General features: G+C 47.2%; 1 protein-coding gene across 2 annotated transcripts; it reads right to left on the bottom strand.

Annotated features, from left to right (window-relative positions):
- Window positions 1–1204: 1204 nt before the first annotated feature.
- TAB1 (TGF-beta activated kinase 1 (MAP3K7) binding protein 1) lies at window positions 1205–23498 on the bottom strand. 2 transcript variants are annotated; one of them, XM_073326779.2, is made up of 11 exons: window positions 23365–23498; window positions 21985–22121; window positions 21626–21779; window positions 19212–19298; window positions 18489–18627; window positions 17852–17998; window positions 10639–10750; window positions 10370–10514; window positions 9784–10006; window positions 9285–9441; window positions 1205–8488 (listed from the first exon to the last, which is right to left on the bottom strand). In XM_073326779.2, the coding sequence occupies exons 1-11, from the start codon at window positions 23395–23397 to the stop codon at window positions 8281–8283; spliced, it is 1542 nt and encodes a 513-aa protein (XP_073182880.1). In that variant the 5' UTR covers window positions 23398–23498; the 3' UTR covers window positions 1205–8280. The 2 variants fall into 2 exon arrangements, with proteins under 2 accessions (XP_073182880.1, XP_073182873.1); XM_073326772.2 differs by having other exon boundaries at window positions 17852–17965; window positions 23365–23496.
- Window positions 23499–24080: the final 582 nt, after the last annotated feature.

The following is a 24080-nucleotide window of genomic DNA, read 5'->3' as shown; positions in this document are numbered from 1 at the left end:
TTACCTGGATTACAGGGATGTGAAACAGAGAACATTCTAACGCACCCCAACTGAAAAAAAAAAAAACTAACAGCACATTAACGCTATCGGCTAACAAGGAAGCTAGCTGAAAACCAGCCACATAGCAACCCTATTCATAGGTCAACTTCCTGATGCTGCAGGCATCTATACCAAAGTAGAGATCCCCAGTGCATACTCACTTCCCCTTGCTTTCCTTCCTGTTTATAACTCCATCTGCCTCTATCATAGTGACCCAGCTCCTCTGCAGCTGGGCCTAATGCTAAATTGGGCATGGCCCACCCTCCAGGGACCACCAGGAGGGCTAATTGGGCTCTTAGGCTCCTGTTAACCCTTTGTTTGCCAGTGTGGGGTCTATACACACCATCCCAGGAACCTTCACTTTGGATTTCCAGGCTAACAGTTGTTTTTTGAGAAATCTGCAATACTCTCTCAGGGGTGTTTAAAATCATGGATATTCACAATCTTCAGGCCACATTCAGCGTTTTGCCAACTATTTCCTGTGGTACTCTGTAACTCAAAGCAGCACCCTGGAACCCCCATATTCATCACTGTCATATAATTAGGATGTGTTTTGTACAAAGTATGCCTTGTGAGGTATCATTTTTAAAGTCTTGATCTGTGGAACATGAATATCCTCCTGTTGGATGGTATGTGCTGTCATTGTATGGAAAGTGATGACGTTTTGCTATGTGTGTGTGCCTGAAATATGTTGTGAGGTTGGGAATACCTTTCAGGTACAACAATGGAGCAGCCAGATGCACTGAAGGCCAGTGAAGAGAATCCACTCCCCCAACATCTCGGAGAGAGCATATATACAATGGAGGCTGTTTGACCCACATTATCGCAAAAGATCTTTCCAGCAAGCTGGAAGAAACTATAAAGAGAAGTGACATCATGACTTGGCCTCACCCCTCCCACAACTCAACACCTGGAAACATGTCTAGAGGACAAAGTCTTTGAACCAGGGGAGGGTGGTCCTGGGCTGGAAGGCAGTTCCAGCCTATGCACTGAACATCTGTGACCAGTTTGTACCATCTGTCAGGGTGAGACACTAGTTGACTCAAATTCTGTTTAGTTTATAGAACTCAGACTGCAAATTTATTTTTGTTTCTTAGGTAACCAACTTTGATCTCTATGCTTGCTAATTATAATCACTTAAAATCTATCTTTCTGTACTTAATAAATCTGTTTTATATTTTACCTAAAACAGTGTGTTTTGGTTGAAGTGTTTGGGAAATCTCAGCTCAGTTTACAAAGGCCAGTGTGCGTCCTCTCCACATCGAGAGAGACAAACTGGGCAATGAACGTACACTGGTCAGGCTTCTGACCAGGGCAAGACAGTACAGTTCTGGGGTGCAAGGCTGGGGAGCTGGGGGTAACTGGCTGGATCCTCTCTATTGTTGGTTCATGAGTGTCTGGGGAAAACATTCAGGCAACTCAGTTGAGTGTGTCCCTGCCAGTGGAGGTCGGTGTAAGTGCTGCACCTGCCAGAGGTTTGTAGCTTGCCAAAAGCATCACAGGGTGAGACAGATACTTGAGGTTGGTGGGACAGAGGGCTCAGTGGTCTCACAATCCAGGTTGCACCCTAGGGGCCCCATCACATTTCCTCAGGTGTTTCGAGACTGTTTTATGTAGTATTGAGATAGATGTGTCGGTTCCAGGACATTAGAAAGACAAGGTGGGCGAGGTAATATTTTTTTATTGGACCAACATCTGTTGGTGAGAGAAACAAGCTTTTGCGCGTACACAGAGCGCTTCTTCAGGTCTGGGAAAGGTACTCAGAATGTCACAACTAAATACAAGATTGAACAGATAGTTTATAGCATAAGTAATTAGCACATATTCTGAGGGACTATTCAAGGTGAAGCGGCCCATGTGTTAAATTGTTATCTGTGGCTATGGGGAAGCTAAGGTGCAGATGGCACAGCCGCTCCAACATGGGCCTTAGGAAGGATGCAGTGTGGGAGTGTGACCATCCTAACCTAAAGGACACCTGGCAAAGCAGCTACAATCGAGGCCTTATGATCCCATGCCAGAGCACAGAAGTTCTGCCAGACTCCACATATGTATGCAGAACATGTGGGCATCCTGAAGTGTCACAACTAAATACAAGATTGAACAGATAGTTTATAGCATAAGTAATTAGCACATATTCTGAGGGACTATTCAAGGTGAAGCGGCCCATGTGTTAAATTGTTATCTGTGGCTATGGGGAAGCTAAGGTGCAGATGGCACAGCCGCTCCAACATGGGCCTTAGGAAGGATGCAGTGTGGGAGTGTGACCATCCTAACCTAAAGGACACCTGGCAAAGCAGCTACAATCGAGGCCTTATGATCCCATGCCAGAGCACAGAAGTTCTGCCAGACTCCACATATGTATGCAGAACGTGTGGGCATCCTGAAGTGTTTATTGCCCCACTTTACTCAGGGACAGATTCTGCCCCCTTTACTCATGCACATTAGCACCTTCTATCTTACTTTGTGAGTAGTCTCTATGAAATCAATGGGACAACTTATTAAGTATCACACTCCACAGAAGCATATTGGAATCTGACCCTAAATCAGTAGCCTGCTAAGGTCTCCTCCTGGAGAAAGCCAGCAAAGCAACACAAATGTGACATTTCTAGGCCAAGCTGTTCTTGTGCAATTGGGTGGGTGGGTGGGGGGAAGGAGTGTTAGGGACCTCTTAAAGCATCTAGCACACTTGTGTGCATGATCAAAATAATACCTCTCCGTCAGAACTATCCTCCAGTAGAATTTCCCATCTCTTGGAAACTGTCTAACTTGCCTCAAGCTGTGGGAAAACTCCCTTAGTAGAGAAGTGTGTGTGTGTGTGTGTGTGTGGAGAGACAGCCTGGCTAGTGTGTGTGTGTCCCCAAATGGACATTATAGTGGAAAAGGAGAGTCACCCTTGACTAAGGAGTTCGTGCTATGTCACCATAGCATTGTACCTGCCACAGCTTCTCTTGTTTCCAACGGAGGGAGTCCTAGCCTTTTCCCTCCCATGCTCCACTGTGCTTTAAATCCTTCACGCAGAAAATTCCTTATGCTCTTGGCTCTTATTCCTTCAGGACATCTCTCTTCTCATCAGTTCTGACTGCTGAGTAGCCTGAATTCAGTTGTTCCAGTCCCTCTCTTTTCAGTTATGTTCTCAGCTTCAGAGGATAAATATTAATAGCTTCCATCTATACTGTGCTTCTTTTGCATAGAATCCCGAAGAGTCTTATGGTTCATATGTACACGGGGACAACTTGAGCCCCCCATGAAACGTAGCCAACTCTGGGATGGAATGTGGCAGCTGTTTAGCAACATACAGCAACAATACACAATGGTTTAAGACAAGAAGCAACAATGATCATTACATTTATTTGAAACCCCAGTGGGGAGTCCACGTTGGCAGAATGTAATTACTTGTTTTGGATGTTAGCCAGAATACTTGGAATAACACTCCTACTTTTGCAACAAGTACCATAGGATTTTGAAATACCTAATCTTTCTATAGTGGCATATTTACAATGGACACATTATACAACTAACACTTATTAAGATAGGTTAATACTAGTACATGTTAGGATTCCAAATACAACCCCATTAATATTATGGATAATTATCCAGGTCACAGGCTATAGAGCGGTGGTGGGGGGAGACCATTAGAATATTCTTTCTGCCTACACCCATTATCTTTAACTGCTGCTCAGTACAGAGGTGTCACAGATACACCGTACGTATTTCTAAGATAGATTTTTAAAAGATGTATTGCCCCTTTCATTAACGTTTGTTAGTCTAAACTGAAAGACTTGGAGCACACACTGGCTGCTTCTTTGCCTTTGATATGTTCCTTTATTTTATCTGTAGCTTGCTCACTAATGTAACTTCTCATTTTGAGGCTTAGCACACTGGCAGGGACGACAGACTGGCGGTATGGAATAGTTTGAGGGTCAGATCTGGGAAATTCTCTCCCTTATACAAAGTAGCTTGAAAACTTACTCTTCTAAGGGAGGAATAAGTATGCAAACCAATGGAGGCTTTGAGTGGTCTGAGCAGGAAGTATTTCTTCAGCCCTATTAGCTAGAGAGGTCAGTAAATACCTCCCCCATGTGTTTAGACACCCTGTCTGTGAGCAAGCGAAAACCCTGGGCTCTCAGAGTAGGAGATTAGCTGAAGATAAGACTCTGGGGAAGTATGAGACAAATTACATTTCGCAAAGTGAAGGCATTGTTTCTATGTTTGCTTATATATTGATTTTGGTCTTAGATGGCTGGATGTGAGTACTCAAATAAAACAGCTCATATCTTTTCTGCATGTTTGTTTGGGATTCCAGGCTTGCTCAAACAAGTCACGGGCTGCTACATGAGCCTCTAACTCATGCTGGTACCCTTTCCCAAGGGGCATGGCAGGCTAGAAGACAACAGAACAGACACCTCTCATGTTATGTTTGGAGTGCTAGTTCAGAACTGACATGAGTAAACCTGCCACTGACACTACTTCGTGCTCTACTCAGGCACTTCCTTGGAAGTCTATTAGAATACAGGCCAAGCCTGACTCAACTCAGTTCAGGAGATCACATGACCACAGCGGACAGCTGCAGGCAAACATCACAAATCTTTTCCTTCTTGCTATGTAAGTTCAGGAAAGCTTGAATCGTCTTCAGTTTACAGGAATAGAGGTGACAGATGTTCAGTAGATGGCTGAGGGGTTAAAAAGCCCTTTCATGTCTCTCCGTGGTATTTGGACCCAGCCTGGCCTGCAGCTGGGTGCAATATAGATGTGATCTCACTGTGTATGTTTGGCAGAGGCATACTGCTACAGAGAGTTTGATGCTAAGAGCAAGAAGTGCATCCAAAACCCTTAGAGTCGCCTTCAACACTGCCTAATACTCTCTGGACTCTGCTTTAGCTTGGATCATTTCTTGTCTTACTATCTGTACAGGGGAGCGGGAACAATCCCCTTTCTTGATTTATATTGTCATCCTAATGGGGTTCAGAGACTGCAGTTCACTTACCTCTTCCCTACAGCAGTATTTGCCTTAGATTGCATGTTTAGGGCTCTCTCTTTCTCTGATCCTTGTAACCCCTTTTCCTGCCCTTGTGATTGTATACTGGAGACCAGGTCTACAACTCTTATTCAAAGTCCAGTTACAGGGCTATTCACCATTACAGACCTCATTTACATGAGATTGCTCACAGAGAAGGGTATCAGTTTTCTTCACACCAGAATTCCACAGCATATTCAACATTTAATTTGCTTGAGAGAAGCTAGCAGTCTCCTGCTGGGTAGCTGCACCGTTTGTTTGCTCTCCTCCTGTGTGGGACTTTACTCTTTCAGTGATACTGAAATTCATCACATTGCATGCAGGTGTCTGTGGGTTTCTCCAGATCATGCTGTAGAATTTGGTTCTGTCCTCCTATGTCTGCTACTTAGCTGGGTTTTTGTTTTTGTTTGTTTTTTTGGGGTGGGGGGGAGGGGAAGAGCAGGAGAGAAGATATTACTTGGAATTTGATCACTGCTCACTCTGTATCTTCTTATAACTCACTAATGAATATATTAACTTCTGATTTCTATTGTAGCCAACGTGGTACTATTCATACATCTTCCCCTACCTTTGGAGTCTTTTCATTACTTAGATTTCTAACCCAGGCTGTAGTAATTTTCAAGAGGGTAAGCTTTTCTCCATCTTCTTATTTTGGGGTGGGGGTTCTCTATGAACACCTTAGCGCAATCCACATACCGCACTACGGCCACTTCATTCCTTGTATTCACTCGATCAGTAATTAGGTCAAAAGATAAGTTTGTTTAGCATGTCCTGTTAAATGTGTTGGTAATTCTTGAACTTTTCTCTGAAATAGTCACATGTGGAACATTTTCCATTGGAACTGATCTCAGACTAATTAGCCAACAGCATAGATGGGGGTGGGAAGTAGGTTAGGAAGGCCTGTTTATACAGATATCAATATACAGGGCAGGGAATTGAGGATGGGATTGGAATCTTTCACCGACTCCAATTCAGTCCACATCAGCAGACACAGATCATTCTCACTGGATAGCTGTTCCACAGGCTATGGGGAACGAAGTGAGGATCTCAGTTCTGATTCTAGGATGACAGATATCCCAGACATCTATGAGAACTCTCAGACACCAAGGACTCAATGGGCTGTGATTTCCTCTAAGTCAGGGGAGAAGTGCACTGTAGGGAAAGCTTGCTTTTCTGCAAATAAGGAGAGGACTTCCATCTCCAGGTCTCATCAAGCCAACAACAGACAGAACATCAGAGAGGCTCATACTGCTCTCCTGTCTTAAAAGGGATCCCCTCACTCAGCCCAACATATGCCATTTCCTCATCAGGTTTGAATGGATTTGACAAGGGGCACCGCTCCAGCATGCCCAGATATACCCAGCACCCCAACCTTCCCAGAAGTCCAAGAAGGGCAGAGAATTGAACTTTTCTATGATAATTTGGAAGGAAAAATTAGCAGCCAAGACCCACCCAGCAAGTATGAATCAAAGTTGGGTCATGCAGAGCCAAAAGCATCTGTATTTGGCACATATAGGGAGCAAACCACCCACACGTGTTCAGGGCATTTCTTTGTACTTTTCAGATCAAATGCAGCTTTCTATGCTAGTTTGGTCTGGCCCACATATTTCTGATAAACTCTAATCTTGTCCTGCAGCACTCCCTACTCCTCCTCCACCCCCATGTTATTTCAAGTCCTGGACTCCGCTTATCCTTCAAAACATTACTAAGTAACACATTACTAAGTAACAACATCCTCTTGCCAGCTCTGACTGCCCCACCCCACAGTCCATCCCGCTGTTTATCAGCAGCAGTCTGTTTTGTCTAAACTTGCATTTGTAAGATCTTCAGTGCACAACTGCTAAGATAAAGTCTGCACAGTCCCTCGCACACTCTGGGTACTACATAAAAACAACAAACTTTTAGGCTACCTCTTTTTAGGCTAGCATTTTGCATCAGCACTTTACAAAGCAGGCAGGTATCAATGCCCTGTTTTACAGATGGGGAATTAGAGGAACAGAGTGGTGAAGTGACATGACCATGCTGGGAACAGAACTCAGGTCTCCTGAGGGCTAGTCCATTGCTCTATCCACTAGGCCAGTCTCTCTCATATCGACGATAAGAATACTCCTAGGAAGCTGACAGGCTCACATCTCCCTTTGCTAAGAGACCAGCATCAAGATTCCGTTTTCTAATTCATTGTGCTACAATTTGCCCTCTGCAACTACAGTTCTTTGATTCCTGGAGTCTGCCAGAGGCAGACAGAAGGGCGTGTGGGGAAGTGAGGGAGCTTTAGGAGAGCACTCTCTGGACAAGACCTTCTCTCTGAGGATCTGAAGTTACATTTTAACTTGAAGTCCCAAGCTGTGTGACTGGATGGGGCAGGAGATTATGAGTGGGATAAAGAGCCTTTCCCTTTCACGTTATCAGTTCTAGACAAGCTCCGACCAGTAATTACCGACCAGTAATTACCTCCAACACGGTAATTACTCTAGAGGTCGTAATTCCTGTTGGGCAAGTCTCTGCATTACAGCTAAAACTATTCAAGCCCTGACCTCACTAAAAGAAGAAAGTCCAAGAACTGCAGAAGCCAAGGAGACTAAAATCCCTGCCCTCTTGCTTAAAAAGGGCCCTTCCCAAAGAGGTCCAATACACACATGCAGGGAGAAGCTGGCATGCTACTGACTGTCTCACCTGTTCTGAAGGTTTCAATCTCTAGGGCTGTCAGCCCAACACCTTCCTTTCACCAGCACTAAAATTTCCTCTGAAGAAAACACAGCAAGCCACGCAGGTGACAGTAGCTATATATTATTTATTCTGCAAAATGGAGGTATCTTCTATGGAGTTAAACACTGGTATCACAGCCTAGTGTTTCTGCACTGCAATATATGACTGCGTATATACACACACGATGTACAGCCACTGTACAGACATCTTCCTTGCCCTCGCCATAACAGAGCCCTCCCTGCTGACGCTGTCCATAATACTGGTGGTGAGGGATAAGTTCGTGACCCCTTCCCATATTCATGGGGTTTCCCAGAGAAGAAGGTGAAATGCAAAAGCCACATACATGTTGATAAGAGAGTTGCATCAGCACCCAAGCCCGGGGTTCATCACAGCCTGGATCCAGGTTACAATTCATGACAGAACCTGGCCACCACCTGGAGTTATTTCATTCTCACCTCAGTCTTCATTCGCTCCTCTAGGCGAGCTCCTGGTGGTTGCAAGGCACACCTCTCCTCCCTACATCAGGACACTGTTAATATTCCCTGTTCACCGTGGTCCATGTTCCAAAGCCGGTAGAACTCTGCAAAGTCCACATAGGGCTCAACACGTCCATCCTCATCTGGCTGGAGTGAGTGGGAGGGGCGGGAGCGGAAGAGGCCGCCATCTGAGCTCGAGCTGCTGCTCTGGGTATGGGTGTTTGTGGACTGGAGAGTCACTGTTGGGCTCTGACTGCAGAAAAGTGGCAGGAGAGAACACAGACATGTACATTTTAATCAGTCCATGCCTAGTGCATCTCAAATGCCAATGCCTCTTAACTGTATCAAATTATCCCTCCCCATGGCTAACAGAAACATGTAGCTGCGGTCCCTCACTCCTCCAGGAACGTTATGGAGACATGTTCAGATCCACTCTGATATTCACAGGTGATAAGAGAGCTGCCTCATCACGACAGGCCTGACGCACGGAGCATTTGAGGGGTGGAGGACAGAGTAAGAAAAAACTGAGGGTGAAAATCACACTTCCTTCCTTGCCCCTACAGCAGAGTCTGTCAGCAAGAAGCACTTTTCACCATGTGAACTGCAACGTGGATACGGCAGCTCCACTGTTCCTGGAGCAACTGGAAGGTGGGAACCAAAAAGTTACTGGCACAGCAGGAGGTGTACGCCCCTCTCTTTGGCAAAGGTGGCGCTGAAATCAAAGCCAACCACGATCTTGCATGGTGGAGAAACGTCCCTCCCCAAAAATATGATGTAAATTCAACCCTTCTTTCTTTTCTCCTGCGTGCAATCCACCAGCCAGCCAGGCGACCTGCACAGCCACAGCCTCTCCATGGGCCAGCTAGCTGACCTGAGGCCCTTGGTCTAAGTCCAATGGAGTGGGTGAGCCCAGACTCCCCTACCACTGCCCAGGCACTGACTACTAGACCACCCAGTCCACCAAGGATTCTATTTATTCCACCACCCAAACCACACTGAGTGAGAAGCAGGGAGGGACAATTGGTACTGAAATAGCACATGTCATTTACTTAGTGAGCGTGGGTGTGGCTTCATCCAGGGTGGAGCTGCTGTGGGCACCATTGACCATCTGGCCTTGGGAAGGCATGACAAGGGACAGCGTTACGCTGGTCTTGCTTGTGCTCTGGGCACTGGAGTACGGCACAGAGACAGGATAGATGCGGCCTCCTGAAAAGTGGGGGGAAAAGGAACATAACAGCTGTCATGAGATGTGGGAGAGTGCATGGAAACCCCAGTGTCTGTAGTTCCCCACAACTGCCAGAGGGGCCTGGCCTACTGAGATCCTGTATGTCCCCAGTTGCTCTCTCCAGTGCCCTCCAGCCTCTGAATCACACTGTGTAAGGACACCTTGGACACCTGGTATTGAAGTGATAATTCCCTTAAGGATGTGGGGGAACAAAATCTCCATCAAAGGCTTCTTCCCCTGGCATCAGGTCAGTGTTGGCAGGACAGAGGGGTACTAATCTCCACTCCACCCACCCTCTTTTTCCTGTTCTCTCCCTCCCATACCTTGTGTCGGGGTCAGCATGGGCTGGCTCATCTCGCCCAGCGGGTACCCAAAGTTCCTCACCAGCAGCGTCATATCCTCATGCCAGGGGCAGAACTTGGATCGTTCCCCACCACTGGCAAAGGTGTCACAATGGATCCGCTTAACCCGGTCCACCACAGCCTGAGCCACGGCATCTAACGACGTTTGCTTAGCAAACTCGGTGGCGATCATGGCTGCGATCTCCTGACCGTGGAGAGAGAAAAGGACTTTAGGAGAGTATTCTGGGGGAACCCTGACCCAGCCATCCAGCGTGAAAGGTTCTTATGGTAACTGCCCAGTCAGATAGTTGGAGAGGCCTGAATGTCCCACCCTGAACTGACCTTTGTGGTCTGGAACCATCCCACTGCTCCATTTCAAGACAGGGAAAACAGCCTGGAAAAACCACTCTGCCAGAACAGCTCACTCACCCCACTGCAGACTGGGATGATGCATCCAACCATGGTGGTGCTAACAGGACATCTGTGCAAGGCAGCTTGCATGAGTGGAGCTGGCACGGATGGGATGATTTAACACCTTTGGGAATGCCTCCAGCCAGGAAGTTCTCACCTGATTGGCCTGCCCGGGCCCGTGAGCCGCCTCCAGAGCTTTGTAGAGCCCTTCTGACATGAGTACCAGGAAGCCAGTCACCCCATCCAATGGCTGCCCTCCATGGATTTCAGGCTCAGCTATGATGGGCTTAGATTTAGCAGCACTGAACGGAGAAAGCTGATTTAGTATTTAATAGAGTGACGCAGGCAGGTGGAAGGGGGAACCTGCCTTCAGAAGAAAGCAGGACTGGGGAGAGAGCAAGACCACAAAGTTGAACTTTTTCTAACCTGAGCAGTTCAATATCAGTGTAGCCATATTTGACCTTGTAATCTCCAATGCGCCGGGTGCTCTCTTGCCCACAGATAGTTCCAACTTGCTTTATTTTCCCTGCATCCAAACCTGACAGATAAAGAAAAAAGTTCATTGATTCTTTGATATACCTCCTGAATTTCCTGCACTTGTATCCTGAGGAAGGAGAAAGGAAACACCCATAGTTAAAGACACCACAAAGGGTAAACTAAGGGACATGAAGAGACATCAAGAAACCTTCAGGAACTCAACAGGGAAGGGAGGAAGAGCAGCTCATCCTGTCCCAGTTTTTAAAGGAGACAGCTTTTCCCCATCAGTTGCTCCAGGAACTTTAGAGAAGAGCAAGAGAGCACACACACACACTGAATTGGACACTTGGCCCTGGGACAAAAAGCCCACGACCAGTTCCAAAGCCACCGCTAGCTGCAGTGCTGGGTGTACAGGAATTCCAGAAGCACAGTCAAACTTTACAGCAAGGTTGCCTGTAGACCCTGCAAAAGGGGAGAGAAGGGTGTCTTATGTGAAATAAGATGCAAGGGACTCTGTCCAGCTCCCTCTCCATCTGCGACTGCCATCCCAGCCCCCAGCCTTCAACCCCACTACACCATCTTTGTAATCCAGGGGTTGAGTGGATGAGTTGAACAAGCAAATTCAATGCCTCTCACAGATTAGGTGCCTACATTAACATTAGCTGCTCCGGAGAAAAGGGTAAAAAACCCACCAATCTGAGCCACAAGCAGGCACTTATATGGCAAAAAACTTAGAAGGAATAGGAATACAAACACTTTTGCTTCAGGGCATAAACCAATCACTAACTAGCTGCAGTGAGAAAGGAACTTCTCATCTGGACAGGTTAGTTGTCCATTCTGGGGGTTCTAGCACCTTCCATTGAATCATCGGGTCGTGACTACTATTAGAGACAGAATGCTGTTTCTAGAGTCTGATCTGCGCTGGCAAGTCCCATGTTCCTAATTATGACTGGACAATAGGCACAAAAGAATTTTGGAAAAAATTAGTTCTAAAAGGTGACTGTCGCCACCCCATGGTGAACACAGGAGTCCAGGTCAGACTCCCATCTGATTCCAATCACATTCACAACGTGGATGGTCCAACATCTACTCCCAATAGGAAGACACAGCCCTGAAATCTCCTGCAGGCTGAGACTGACTCAGTCATTTAGTGTGGCTGACTTGCTGGCTCCTGGCATGGATGATTCTTGAGATTGTCAGACCAATACAAAGAGGCTCCTGGTTTGCCAACCAGTCAGTGTGTATGATCCAGCCTTTACATATGCCTGTCAGTCTCCAGTGTTGCATAAAGGCTGCTTGGAGTTAGATATCAATTGCCAGTAAAACCAGAAGGCACAACTAAAATGCAGCTTAACCAAGTAAGGGAGAGCATCAGGAACAATGTTAAACTTCTGATACAGTTCACTGACACTAGAGGTGGATGTAACTGCAGACAGAATCAAGTAGGATACACTGGCTGGCTAACGGATTGGGTGTGCAGGCAGCAGAGTGCGCAGCATGGGGCCCTGGGGAAAAGGAGCCTTATTTGACTGTTTAGTCCATAAGCCTCAGACTACCACTGGTTTTTGTGGGTGCTTGGTTGCATATATCACAACCCAGAATGCCCCTCCAGCTCATAGCTACTTCCCAGGAGCTTCTGGGGAACAAGATGTAAGGTGCTGGACTGACAGCCCTTGAGACAAAATCCTCTCTATCCCCACAACAGATACAGCACAGGGGGTAGTAGCAGTGCAAGCTCCAACTCCATATTATTCCTCATTAATGTATGTCAACCTAGCCCTGGAGGGACCTAGTCTGGGTGAGAAGGAAGTTCAGTCACCATGGCTCATTCATTCCTTGGCCTCTCTGCTTGACTGCCAGCAGAAGTCCAAAATAGTGCCAGAGGAGAGGGGGGTTTTGTGAGGCAGACACCAGTACGGATGGAACTGGACCCTAGCCCTGACTGCTCTTTCATCACCTGCATCAGCATGCAGAGGGCTGCCTATCTCTGGATCCACTGAACACAGCTCCCCTCTTCCTGGGACTCATCACAGTCCTAAACTGTTCAGGCAGGGCAGAAAAGGTGGGGGAGTTGCATTGTATGTAAGAGAGCAGTATGACTGTTCAGAGCTCTGGTATTTAACTGCAGAAAAACCTGAGAGTCTCTGGATTAAGTTTAGAAATGTGAGCAACAAGGGTGATGTCGTGGTGGGAGTCTGCTATAGACCACTGGACCGGTGGATGAGGTGGACGAGGCTTTCTTCCGGCAACTAACGGAAGTTACTAGATCGCAGACCCTGGTTCTCATGGGAGACTTCAATCACCCTGATATCTGCTGGGAGAGCAATACAGCAGTGCACAGACAATCCAGGACATTTTTGGAAAGTGTAGGGGACAATTTCCTGGTGCAAGTGCTAGAGGAACCAACTAGGGGCAGAGCTCATAGATTCATAGATTCATAGATATTTAGGTCAGAAGGGACCATTATGATCATCTAGTCTGACCTCCTGCACAATGCAGGCCACAGAATTTCACCCACCACTCCTAAAAAAGACCTCACACCTATATCTGTGCTACTGAAGTCGTCAAATTGTAGTTTGAAGACCTCAAGGAGCAGAGAATCCTCCAGCAAGTGACCCGTGCCCCATGCTACAGAGGAAGGCGAAAAACCTCCAGGGCCTTCCAATCTGCCCTGGAGGAAAATTCCTTCCCGACCCCAAATATGGCGATCAGCTAAACCCTGAGCATATGGGCAAGATTCATCAGCCAGATACTACAGAAAATTCTTTCCCGGGTAACTTGGATCTTACCCCATCTAAAAACCCATCACAGGCCATTGGGCCTATTTACCATGAATATTTAATTACCAAAACCATGTTATCCCATCATACCATCTCCTCCATAAACTTATCGAGTTTAATCTTAAAGCAAGATAGATCTTTTGCCCCCACTACTTCCCTCGGAAGGCTATTCCAAAACTTCACTCCTCTGATGGTTAGAAACCTTCGTCTAATTTCTAATCTAAATTTCCTAGTGGCCAGTTTATATCCATTTGTTCTTGTGTCCACATTGGTATTGAGTTTAAATAATTCCTCTCCCTCTCTGGTATTTATCCCTCTGATATATTTATAGAGAGCAATCATATCTCCCCTCAACCTTCTTTTAGTTAGGCTAAACAAGCCAAGCTCCCTGAGTCTCCTTTCATAAGACAAGTTTTCCATTCCTCGGATCATCCTAGTAGCCCTTCTCTGTACCTGTTCCAGTTTGAATTCATCCTTCTTAAACATGGGAGACCAGAACTGCACACAGTATTCCAGGTGAGGTCTCACCAGTGCCTTATATAACGGTACTAAAACCTCCTTATCCCTACTGGAAATACCTCTCCTGATGCATCCCAAGACGACATTAGCTTTTTTCACAGCCATATCACATTGGCAGCTCATAGTCAACCTATGATCAACCAATACTCCAAGGTCCTTTTCCTCCTCCGTTACTTCTAGTTGATGCGTCCCTAGCTTATAACTAAAATTCTTGTTATTAATCCCTAAATGCATGACCTTACACTTCTCACTATTAAATTTCATCCTATTCCTATTACTCCAGTTTACAAGGTCATCCAGATCCTCCTGTAGGGTATCCCTGTCCTTCTCTAAATTAGCAATACCTCCCAGCTTTGTATCATCTGCAAACTTTATTAGCACACTCCCACTTTTTGTGCCCAGGTCAGTAATAAAAAGATTAAATAAGATTGGTCCCAAAACTGATCCTTGAGGAACTCCACTGGTAACCTCCCTCCAACTTGACAGTTCACCTTTCAGTAGGACCCGTTGTAGTCTCCCCTTTAACCAATTCCCTATCCACCTTTCAATTTTCCTATTGATGCCCATCTTATCCAATTTAACTAATAATTCCCCATGTGGCACAGTATCAAACGCCTTACTAAAATCTAAATAAATTAGATCCACTGCGTTTCCTTTATCTAAAAAATCTGTTACTCTCTCAAAGAAGGAAATCAGGTTGGTTTGGCACGATCTACCTTTTGTAAAACCATGTTGTATTTTGTCCCATTTACCATTGACTTCAATGTCCTTAACTACCTTCTCCTTCAAAATTTTTTCCAAGACCTTGCATACTACAGATGTCAAACTAACAGGCCTATAATTACTTGGATCACTTTTTTTCCCTTTCTTAAAAATAGGAACTATGTTAGCAATTCTCCAATCATATGGTACAACCCCTGAATTTACAGATTCATTAAAAATTCTTGCTAATGGGCTTGCAATTTCTTGTGCCAATTCTTTTAATATTCTTGGATGAAGATTATCTGGGCCCCCCGATTTAGCCCCATTAAGCTGTTTGAGTTTCGCTTCTACCTCAGATATGGTGATGTCTACCTCCATATCCTCATTCCCATTTATCATGCTACCATTATCCCTAAGATCCTCTTTAGTCTTATTAAAGACTGAGGCAAAGTATTTGTTTAGATATTGGGCCATGCCTAGATTATCCTTGACCTCCACTCCATCCTCAGTTTTTAGCGGTCCCACTTCTTCTTTCTTTGTTTTCTTCCTATTTATATGACTATAGAACCTTTTACTATTGGTTTTAATTCCCTTTGCAAGGTCCAACTCTACTTGACTTTTAGCCTGTCTCACTTTATCCCTACATATTCTGACCTCAATAAGGTAGCTTTCCTTACTGATCCCTCCCTTCTTCCACTCCCTATATGCTTTCTGCTTTTTCTTAATTACCTCTCTAAGATGCTTGCTCATCCAGCTTGGTCTACAACTCCTGCCTATGAATTTTTTCCCCTTTCTTGGGATGCAGGCTTCCGATAGCTTCTGCAGCTTTAATTTAAAATAATCCCAGGCCTCCTCTACCTTTAAACCCATAAATTCTTCAGTCCAATCCAAGCTCTTCTTGACCTGCTGCTCACGAACCGGGAAGCAAAAGTGGATGGGAACCTGGGAGGCAGTGACCATGAGATGGTCAAGTTCAGGATCCTGACACAAGGAAGAAAGGAGAGCAGCAGAATACGGACCCTGGACTTCAGAAAAGCAGACTTTGACTCCCTCAGGGAACTGATGGGCAGGATCCCCTGGGAGAATAACATGAGGGGGAAAGGAGTCCAGGAGAGATGGCTGTATTTTAAAGAATCCTTATTGAGGTTACAGGAACAAACCATCCCGATGTGTAGAAAGAATAGTAAATATGACAGGCTACCAGCTTGGCTTAACAGTGAAATCCTTGCTGATCTTAAACACAAAAAAGAAGCTTATAAGAAGTGGAAGATTGGACAAATGACCAGGGAGGAGTATAAAAATATTGCTCAGGCATGCAGGAGTGAAATCAGGAAGGCCAAATCACACTTGGAGTTGCAGCTAGCAAGAGATGTTAAGAGTAACAAGAAGGGTTTCTTCAGGTATATTAGCAACAAGAAGAAAGCCAAGGAAAGTGTGGGCCCCTTACTGAATGAGGGAGGCAACCTAGTGACAGAGGATGTGGAAAAAGCTAATGTACTCAATGCTTTATTTGCCTCTGTCTTCATGAACAAGGTCAGCTCCCAGACTACTGCACTGGGCCGCACAGCATGGGGAGGAGGTGACCAGCCCTCTGTGGAGAAAAGTGGTTTGGGACTATTTAGAAAAGCTGGACGAGCACAAGTCCATGAGGCTGGATGCGCTGCATCCGAGAGCGCTAAAGGAGTTGGCAGATGTGATTGCAGAGCCATTGGCCATTATCTTTGAAAACTCATGGCGAACGGGGGAGGTCCCGGACTACTGGAAAAAGGCTAATGTAGTGCCCATCTTTAAAAAACGGAAGGAGGAGGATCCGGGGAACTACAGGCCAGTCAGCCTCACCTCAGTCCCTGGAAAAATCATGGAGCAGGTCCTCAAGGAATCAATTCTGAAGCACTTAGAGGAGAGGAAAGTGATCAGGAACAGTCAGCATGGATTCACCAAAGGCAAGTCATGCCTGACTAATCTAATTTCCTTCTACGATGAGATAACTGGCTCTGTGGATGAGGGGAAAGCAGTGGATGTGTTATTCCTTGACTTTAGCAAAGCTTTTGACATGGTCTCCCACAGTATTCTTGCCAGCAAGTTAAAGAAGTATGGGCTGGATGAATGGACTATAAGGTGGATAGAAAGCTGGATAGATTGTCAAGCTCAACAGGTAGTGAGCAATGGCTCCATGTCTAGTTGGCAGCTGGTTTCAAGTGGAGTGTCCCAAGGGTCGGTCCTGGGGCCGGTTTTGTTCAATATCTTCATTAATGACCTGGAGGATGGCGTGGATTGCACCCTCAGCAAGTTTGAAGATGACACTAAACTGGGAGGAGAGGTAGATACGCTGGAGGGTAGGGATAGGATACAGAGGGACCTAGACAAATTAGAGGATTGGGTCAAAAGAAATCTGATGAGGACAAGTGCAGAGTCCTGCAGTTAGGATGGAAGAATCCCATGTACCGCTACAGACTCGGGACCGAATGGCTAGGCAGCAGTTCTGCAGAAAAGGACCTAGGGGTTACAGTGGATGATAAGTTGGATATGAGTCAACAGTGTGTCCTTGTTGCCAAGAAGGCCAATGGCATTTTGGGATGTATAAGTAGGGGCACTGCCAGCAAATCGAGGGACGTGATCTATTTGACATTGGTGAGGCCACATCTGGAGTACTGTGTCCAGTTTTGGGCCCCACACTACAAGAAGGATGTGAAAAAATTGGAAAGCATCCAGCGGAGGGCAACAAAAATGATTAGGGGACTGGAACACATGACTTATGAGGAGAGACTGAGGGAACTGGGATTGTTTAGTCTGCGGAAGAGAAGAATGAGGGGGGAATTTAATAGCTGCTTTCAACTGCCTGAAAGGGGGTTCCAAAGAGGATGGCTCTAGACTGTTCTCAGTGGTAGCAGATGACAGAACGAGGAGTAATGGTCTCAAGTTGCAGTGGGGGAGGTTTAGGCTGGATATTAGGAAAGCTTTTTCACTAGGAGGGTGGTGAAGCACTGGAATGCGTTACTAGGGAGGTGGTGGAATCTCCTTCCTTTGAAGTTTTTAAGGTCAGGCTTCACAAAGCCCTGGCTGGGATGATTTAGCTGGAGATTGGTCCTGCTTTGAGCAGGTGGTTGGACTAGATGACCTCCTGAGGTCCCTTCCAACCCTGATATTCTATGATCACTTACCCAGCTGGGAGAAGCGGAAGAGCTCATCCTCATTCTCCGTGGTGTGGTCCACGTTCAGCTGTGTCACCTGCAACCCATCCACCGTAGACTTGCACAGCAGTGCGCGGTTTGTACCTGTGGTGGGAGCAGCATGTGAGGACCTGGTGACTATAAAGAGGGGGTGGAGAGGTGGAAGAGAGGGAGAAAATCCAAAGAGATGGTAGGAGAAAAGGGGAACAAGGAAGGAAAAGAGGGAAGGGAATGAAGAGCACACAAACCTTCACTGCAATCTCCTACAAATAGCCCCTCAATAGCATACAAAACAATCTGGACCAACCCCTAATCCAGTCCTCAACCAGTGCCTGCAAACACAGACAGTTCCTTTCTTCCCTAGGGAACCACACTACTGTACTCAGCCCCTTTCCCACGTGTCTTTGGTCACAAACATTAGAACAGCCAACCTTTGGAGAGGCACAGACCTAGCAACCAGCTTCTGGACCATTTTGATTTCACTGCCATCCCCAATTAACTCAAGTGCATTTCTCACAATGTAAGAAGCAATCCAATTGTTTCCCAAACTCAGGTTCTCCTCACTCTGCCAGAGCTGCAGCCACCCTCAGAAATATCAAGATCAAGCGGGTGAAGAAGAGGAACACACCTACATTGGCGATGTAGAGCTTGTTGTTGAGTATGACAGCCACAATAGCCATAGCTCCTCCAGAGATCTCCCGCTCCAAGGCCTTCAATCTCTCCAGAATCTTCTGGTACTGAGAAGGCAGCTGGTGGTGGGGTACCCCCTAGAACACAGGATAAGGGGGGAGCTTAACCCTACACAACCCATGGCATCGAAATCACAACCAGACACTGTAAGCTCTTCAGGGCAGGGACCATCTTTAATCTTGTGCAGAGGTGAGCACATTGTTTAGCACTGAAAAATAATAGTGCCAGATTTGACAGACCTTGCAGACAGAAGTCCTGTTTACTGGCAGAACAGACACTTCATAGACACAGAGGCCATGCCCACTTCCCTGCCTGTATGCCTCAGCCTTGTCTTAGAAGGAACACGCCTATAATGGTGAGTGCGGAGTTTAGTCTCCATGACCCATTCAGTTCTTGGCCTCTCTGCTGAGACTAACAGTAAGGGGTCCAAGTAGTGCCAATGGTGATGGTGGGTTAATGTGATGTGGGAATGCCAGGAATTGGATTGAGATCCCTAAATCATTTCACACAAGCCAACAAATGATCACCAGAGGGTAACAATTTTCAGTTACAGCCTCCCGTGGGCCAGACCGAGGCCAGTGACCTAGAGACAAGAGGCTTCAAATCCCATCGAGCAATTTGGAGGGGGCAGGAATGCATCCCTTCACTAAAGTCAGATTACCTCTGGCAGTTGGGACTGAAGGCTGGCCTTCTCTGCCAAAGCATCATCAATGGACTCCAGAAAACTTCTTTCTGCCACATCAAAAGCCTACGAGGGGACAGGAAATATTAACAGGAGACAAGTTAACAGCAGCTGTTTTGCAAACACAGCAATCTGATGTCTGCTTACCTTCCATCCTAACAAAAACTTACACTACTCAACAACTTTACAAACTGATGTATAGACTTGTATATACACAGGGATCACTATACCCACCAGTGACGTGCAACCACTTTGAAGTGGAGTGGTGAAACTGGGTAACAGCACGTAGGAATATTACGCAACAGTTAAGGGCAGGAAATGAAAAATTAAACTCACAGGGAGACCAGAGAGATCTACTGCTGCTTTAGGAAACGGTTTCACAATCCCATCTCCCCATATCCTAAATGTTTTCCCTTCACTCACTATCATAAACAAAAAAGGTCAATGATGACCAGATACCCAACACAATTAATATTAACAAGCAGACGGCAGGAACACAAGCCAAAATATGGAAAGAAAAAGTTAACGAATGTTTAGATAAATTAAATGTATTCAAGTTGGCAGGGCCTGATTAAATTCATCCTAGGGTACTTAAGGAACTAGCTACGCAATCTCAGAAGCATTAGCAATTATTTTCAAGAACTCACAGAGGAGGGATGAAGTCCCAGAGGACTGGAGAACAGCAAACATAGTACCTATCTTTAAAAAGGGGAATGAAGAGGACCCAGGGAATTATAGACCAGTCATCCTAACTTCAATATCTGGATCGATACTGGAACAAATTATTAAATAATCAATTTGTAAGCACCTCGAGGATAATAGGGTTATAAAGAATAGCGAGCATGGATTTGTCAAGAACAAATCATCCCAGTCCAACCTAATTTCCGTCTTTGACAGAATTACTGGCATAGTGGAAGCAGTAGACGTGAGTGATATATCTTGTTTTTAGTAAGGTTTTTGACACAGCTCCACATGGCATTCTCATAAGAAAACTAAGAAAAATGAAGTCTATAGACGAAATCACTATAAGGTGGGTACCCAACTGGTTGAAAAACTGTACTCAAAGAGTATTTATCAATTGTTTGCTATCAAACTGGGATAATGCATCTAGTGGGGTCCCTCAGGAGTCAGTCCTGGGTCTGGTACTTGTCAATATTTTCATTAATGACTTGGATAATGGAGTGGAGAGTATGCTTGTAAAATTTGTGGACAACACCGAGCTGGGAGGGATTGAAAGCACACTGGAGGACAAGATTAGAATTCAAAAAGACGTTGACAAATTATAGAACTGGTCTGAAATCAACAAGATGAAATTAAATAAAGACAAGAGCAAAGTACTTCACTTAGGACAGAAAAATCAAATGCATAACTACAAAATGGGAAATAACTGGCTAGGGGGTAGCACAGCTGAAAAGGTCCTGGGGTTATACTGGATCACCAACTGAATATGAGCCAACAATGTGATGCAGTTGCAAAAAAGGCTAATAGCATTCTGGAGTGTATTAACAGGAGTATTGTATGTAAGACGTGAGAGGTAACTGTCCTGCTCTACTCGGCATTCCTGAGGCCTCAGCTGGAGTACTGGGTCCAATTCTGGGCACCACATTTTAAGAAAGATGAGGATGAATTGGAGAGAGTCCAGAGAGCAACAAAAATGGTACAAGGTTTAGAAAACTTGACCTATGAGGAATGATTTAAAAAAAACTGGGCTCATTTAGTCTTAAGAAAAGATGACTGAGGCAGGGACCTGATGACAGTCTTCAAATATAATAAGGGCTGTTACAAAAAGGATTGTGATCAATTGTTCTCCATGTCAGCAGAAGGTAGGACAAGAAGTTAATGGGGTTTAATCAGCATCAATGGAGATTTAGATTAGATATTAGGAAAAACTTTCTAACTAAAAGGGTAGTTAAATTCTGGAATCAACTTCCAAAGGAAGTTGTGGAATTCCCACTGTTGGAGGTTTTTAAGGAACAGGATGGACAAACAACTGTCAGGGATGGTCTAGATTTATTTGGTCCTGCCTCAGAGCAAGGGGTTGGATTTGATGAACGTTTGAGGTCCCTTCCATCTCTACAGTCACTTTGTTTCTCCTTATAATCCCCTTCTTAAGCTGACCTGTTCCTATGTCCAAGAAAGACTGAATGCAACTTCCTGCAGAGTTGTCAACACTGCACTAACGGAAATCGGGTGACAGAGGAAGGCTAGGCGAAAGTGAAATGAATAGTGTTGTTCCACATTCTCAAGCCAACTGCACTCCCAGCTCGTGCCAGATGTCCACAATCTTCTCCCCACCCTTTAAGAGCCAGGACATTGCTTATCCTAAGGCAAAAAGGAGAGTGGGGTGTTGATACAGGGGGAGGCATGGGGTCTTCACAGCAGAATTCCATTACCTGCAGCAGGACCCGGCGCACATCAGCATCACTGTGATCTGCATTTAGCTGGCCCAGCAACAGCTCCGCGGAGAGCCTCTGGCCCACGAAGTTGGTGACCCGGTTGCCATCGTAGCCATTGAAGACCCCATAGAGATAGTAGTTGTTCTCACTCCTGCCAGAGAGGGTCAGGGTGGAGGGGTTAAGCGCGGGTGTGAGGTACAACGACAGGGACGGATAGCACCACTGTGAGCCTCTCCTATCAAGCCTTGTACACTCTAATTCTGCCCCATTTCTGACCCCTACTGTAAAAAGCCACACACCACTTCTGTCCTGCCTCTCCATCTGTGAGCTTCTATCTCCACCTGCAGCCCCCTTACCTGAATTTCAGCCAGTTATCCTCCCATGGGTGGCCTTCTGTCCCCTTACCATCTGCACTGTAGGAACGATTTGGAGCTGAGCCCACCCCAGACAGCTGGCAGAGGGGCAAGTCATCTGTCCAGCTTGGCTGCTGCTCCTGGGGAACAAAAACAGGAAAGATCCCATGTAGAATCCCAACTGGTTCAGAACTAGGGACACTGGGTTCTGCACAGGATGGAGCACCATCCTCCTACTTCATCACAGTCCTGAACGCAGCTACCCAGCCAGTGACCTCTTATTCCTTGCTGCCCCAGCGAAATTACTTAACACCACTCTCCCACTCTGAAGCTGAGAAGCCTGCAGCACTAGCTGCACCTCCAGCCCTCACTAACAAGGAAACAGGACTGGAATGCACATCAGAATCTCGCACTCAAAAGAGCAGAGCATTAACTGCCCCAGATGAAGCCTGGTGTAATCTTTCATGCTTCTAGGGCAGGAGTACAGGTGAACTTGGGGAACAGACTGATCAGGTTTTGTGCTGCACACATCCAACCGCAGCCAGCAAAGGAACATGAAACAATCTACTGTTGTGAAGGTAAACAGTGAGGAACTCTTGGGGGCATAATTACTCCACCCTGCCCACCTACAACTTTTCTCCCAGAAAACATTTCCTCCAGAAAGCTGCACAGTCACTTCCCAAAACCATCCCTTCAAAACACAGCGCACACCTCCCCACCCAAATCAGCTTTCCCATATACATGCCTCCTATAGACATCTGCTTCCCTGAACAGAAAGACACTGCTTCTAGGTGAGCACACACCACACATCCCTGAGCATGCAGGTAACCCCCCCCCCCCCCACGCACACACACTCATATGCTGGCAGGGGTCTCACACCCCTCCCTAGAACCCTCACAGTCATCCAGCGGGGAGTATAATCCCCTTCACTCACCCCCTCCCTGTGCCCCTCAGACACCCAACAGCCACCCCCCTCCTCCCCTATGTTCTCTCCACACCCCCACCCCCAGGCGGGGAGACAGGGTAGCCCCACCCCCTTGCCTGTGCCCCCATAGACACCCTCCCCACCTATGCCTCCCATACACACCCCCTTGCCTGTGCCCCCATAGACACCCCACCCCCCACCTATGCCCCCCATAGACACCCCCCCACCTGTGCCCCCATAGACACCCCACCCCCTGCTTGTGCTCCCCATACACACCCCCTTGCCTGTGCCCCCATAGACACCCCACTCCCCGCCTATGCCCCCATACACACCCCACCCCCCCGCCTGTGCCCCCCATAGACACTCCTACCCCACAGCCCCGCGTGTGCCCCCAGCAGGGGAGTCACCTCCTCCCCACACAGCGCCGGGCCATTGCGGGGGGGGGAGCTCTCACTCACACTCTGCAGCAGGCTCCTCCTTTGCGCCGCCATCTTGCAGCAGCCACAGACACACGCCGGTCCCAGCCCCGCAGAGGGCGGAGGCGCCGAGAGCGGCGCCCTGGCCGGGCCAGGCCGGGCCGGCGGGTTTGGGGAGCGCGCAGCGCCGCCTGGCGGGCAGCGGGAGCGCCGCAGGGGCCGAGCTGGGGCGGGGGCGGCTGCCTGGTGCTGGTGGCCCGCCCGCCCGCAGCCTGGGGGGGGTTTCCCTGAGCCTGCGGGCGCCGGGGGACTCACCCGCCTGGGCTGCCCCACCGTGCGCAGAGCGGACCCCCCGGAGCAGGATGTGGATTAGGGTTGCCCACTTTCTCGTGGCACAAAACTGAACCCTCTAGCCCCGCCCCTTCCCTGAGCGCCCCCCCCCCCGCCCAGCAGGGAGTTGGGCTGCGGGAGGGGGTGAGGACGAGGGGCTAGAAATGAGGGGTTCAGGGTATGGGAGGAGGGGGGCCTGGGGTGGGGCAGGGAGTTGGGGTACGGGGGGGACTCCAGCTGGGGGTGCGGGCTCTGGGGTGGGGCTGAGGATGAGGGGTTTGGGGTGCAAGAGGGGGCTCCAGGCTGAGGGAGTGGAGCTGAGGGATTTGGAATGCGGGAGGGGGTTGTATGTTGAGGCAGGGTGTTGGGTTGCAGGAGGGGTTATGGGCTTGGGATGCAGGCTCTGGGCTGGGGCCAAGGGATGAGGG

The sequence above is a fragment of the Lepidochelys kempii genome, chromosome 1 (assembly GCF_965140285.1).
Source record: "Lepidochelys kempii isolate rLepKem1 chromosome 1, rLepKem1.hap1, whole genome shotgun sequence".
Taxonomy (NCBI): Eukaryota; Metazoa; Chordata; order Testudines; family Cheloniidae; genus Lepidochelys; species Lepidochelys kempii.
Note: the sequence above shows the minus strand (reverse complement) of the source record. Positions and strands in the feature narration are given on the sequence as shown.

What these genes read in the sequence shown, in the direction of transcription:
- TAB1 (XM_073326779.2), bottom strand. Translation starts at nt 23,397, where the DNA reads ATGGCGGCGCAAAGGAGGAGCCTGCTGCAGAGT. An exon ending in TGCGCCGGGTCCTGCTGCAG is followed by an intron (nt 19,299 to 21,625) that starts GTAATGGAATTC and finishes GTCCCCTCGTAG; the next exon opens with GCTTTTGATGTGGCAGAAAG. An exon ending in TTCAGTCCCAACTGCCAGAG is followed by an intron (nt 18,628 to 19,211) that starts GTAATCTGACTT and finishes CCTGTGTTCTAG; the next exon opens with GGGGTACCCCACCACCAGCT.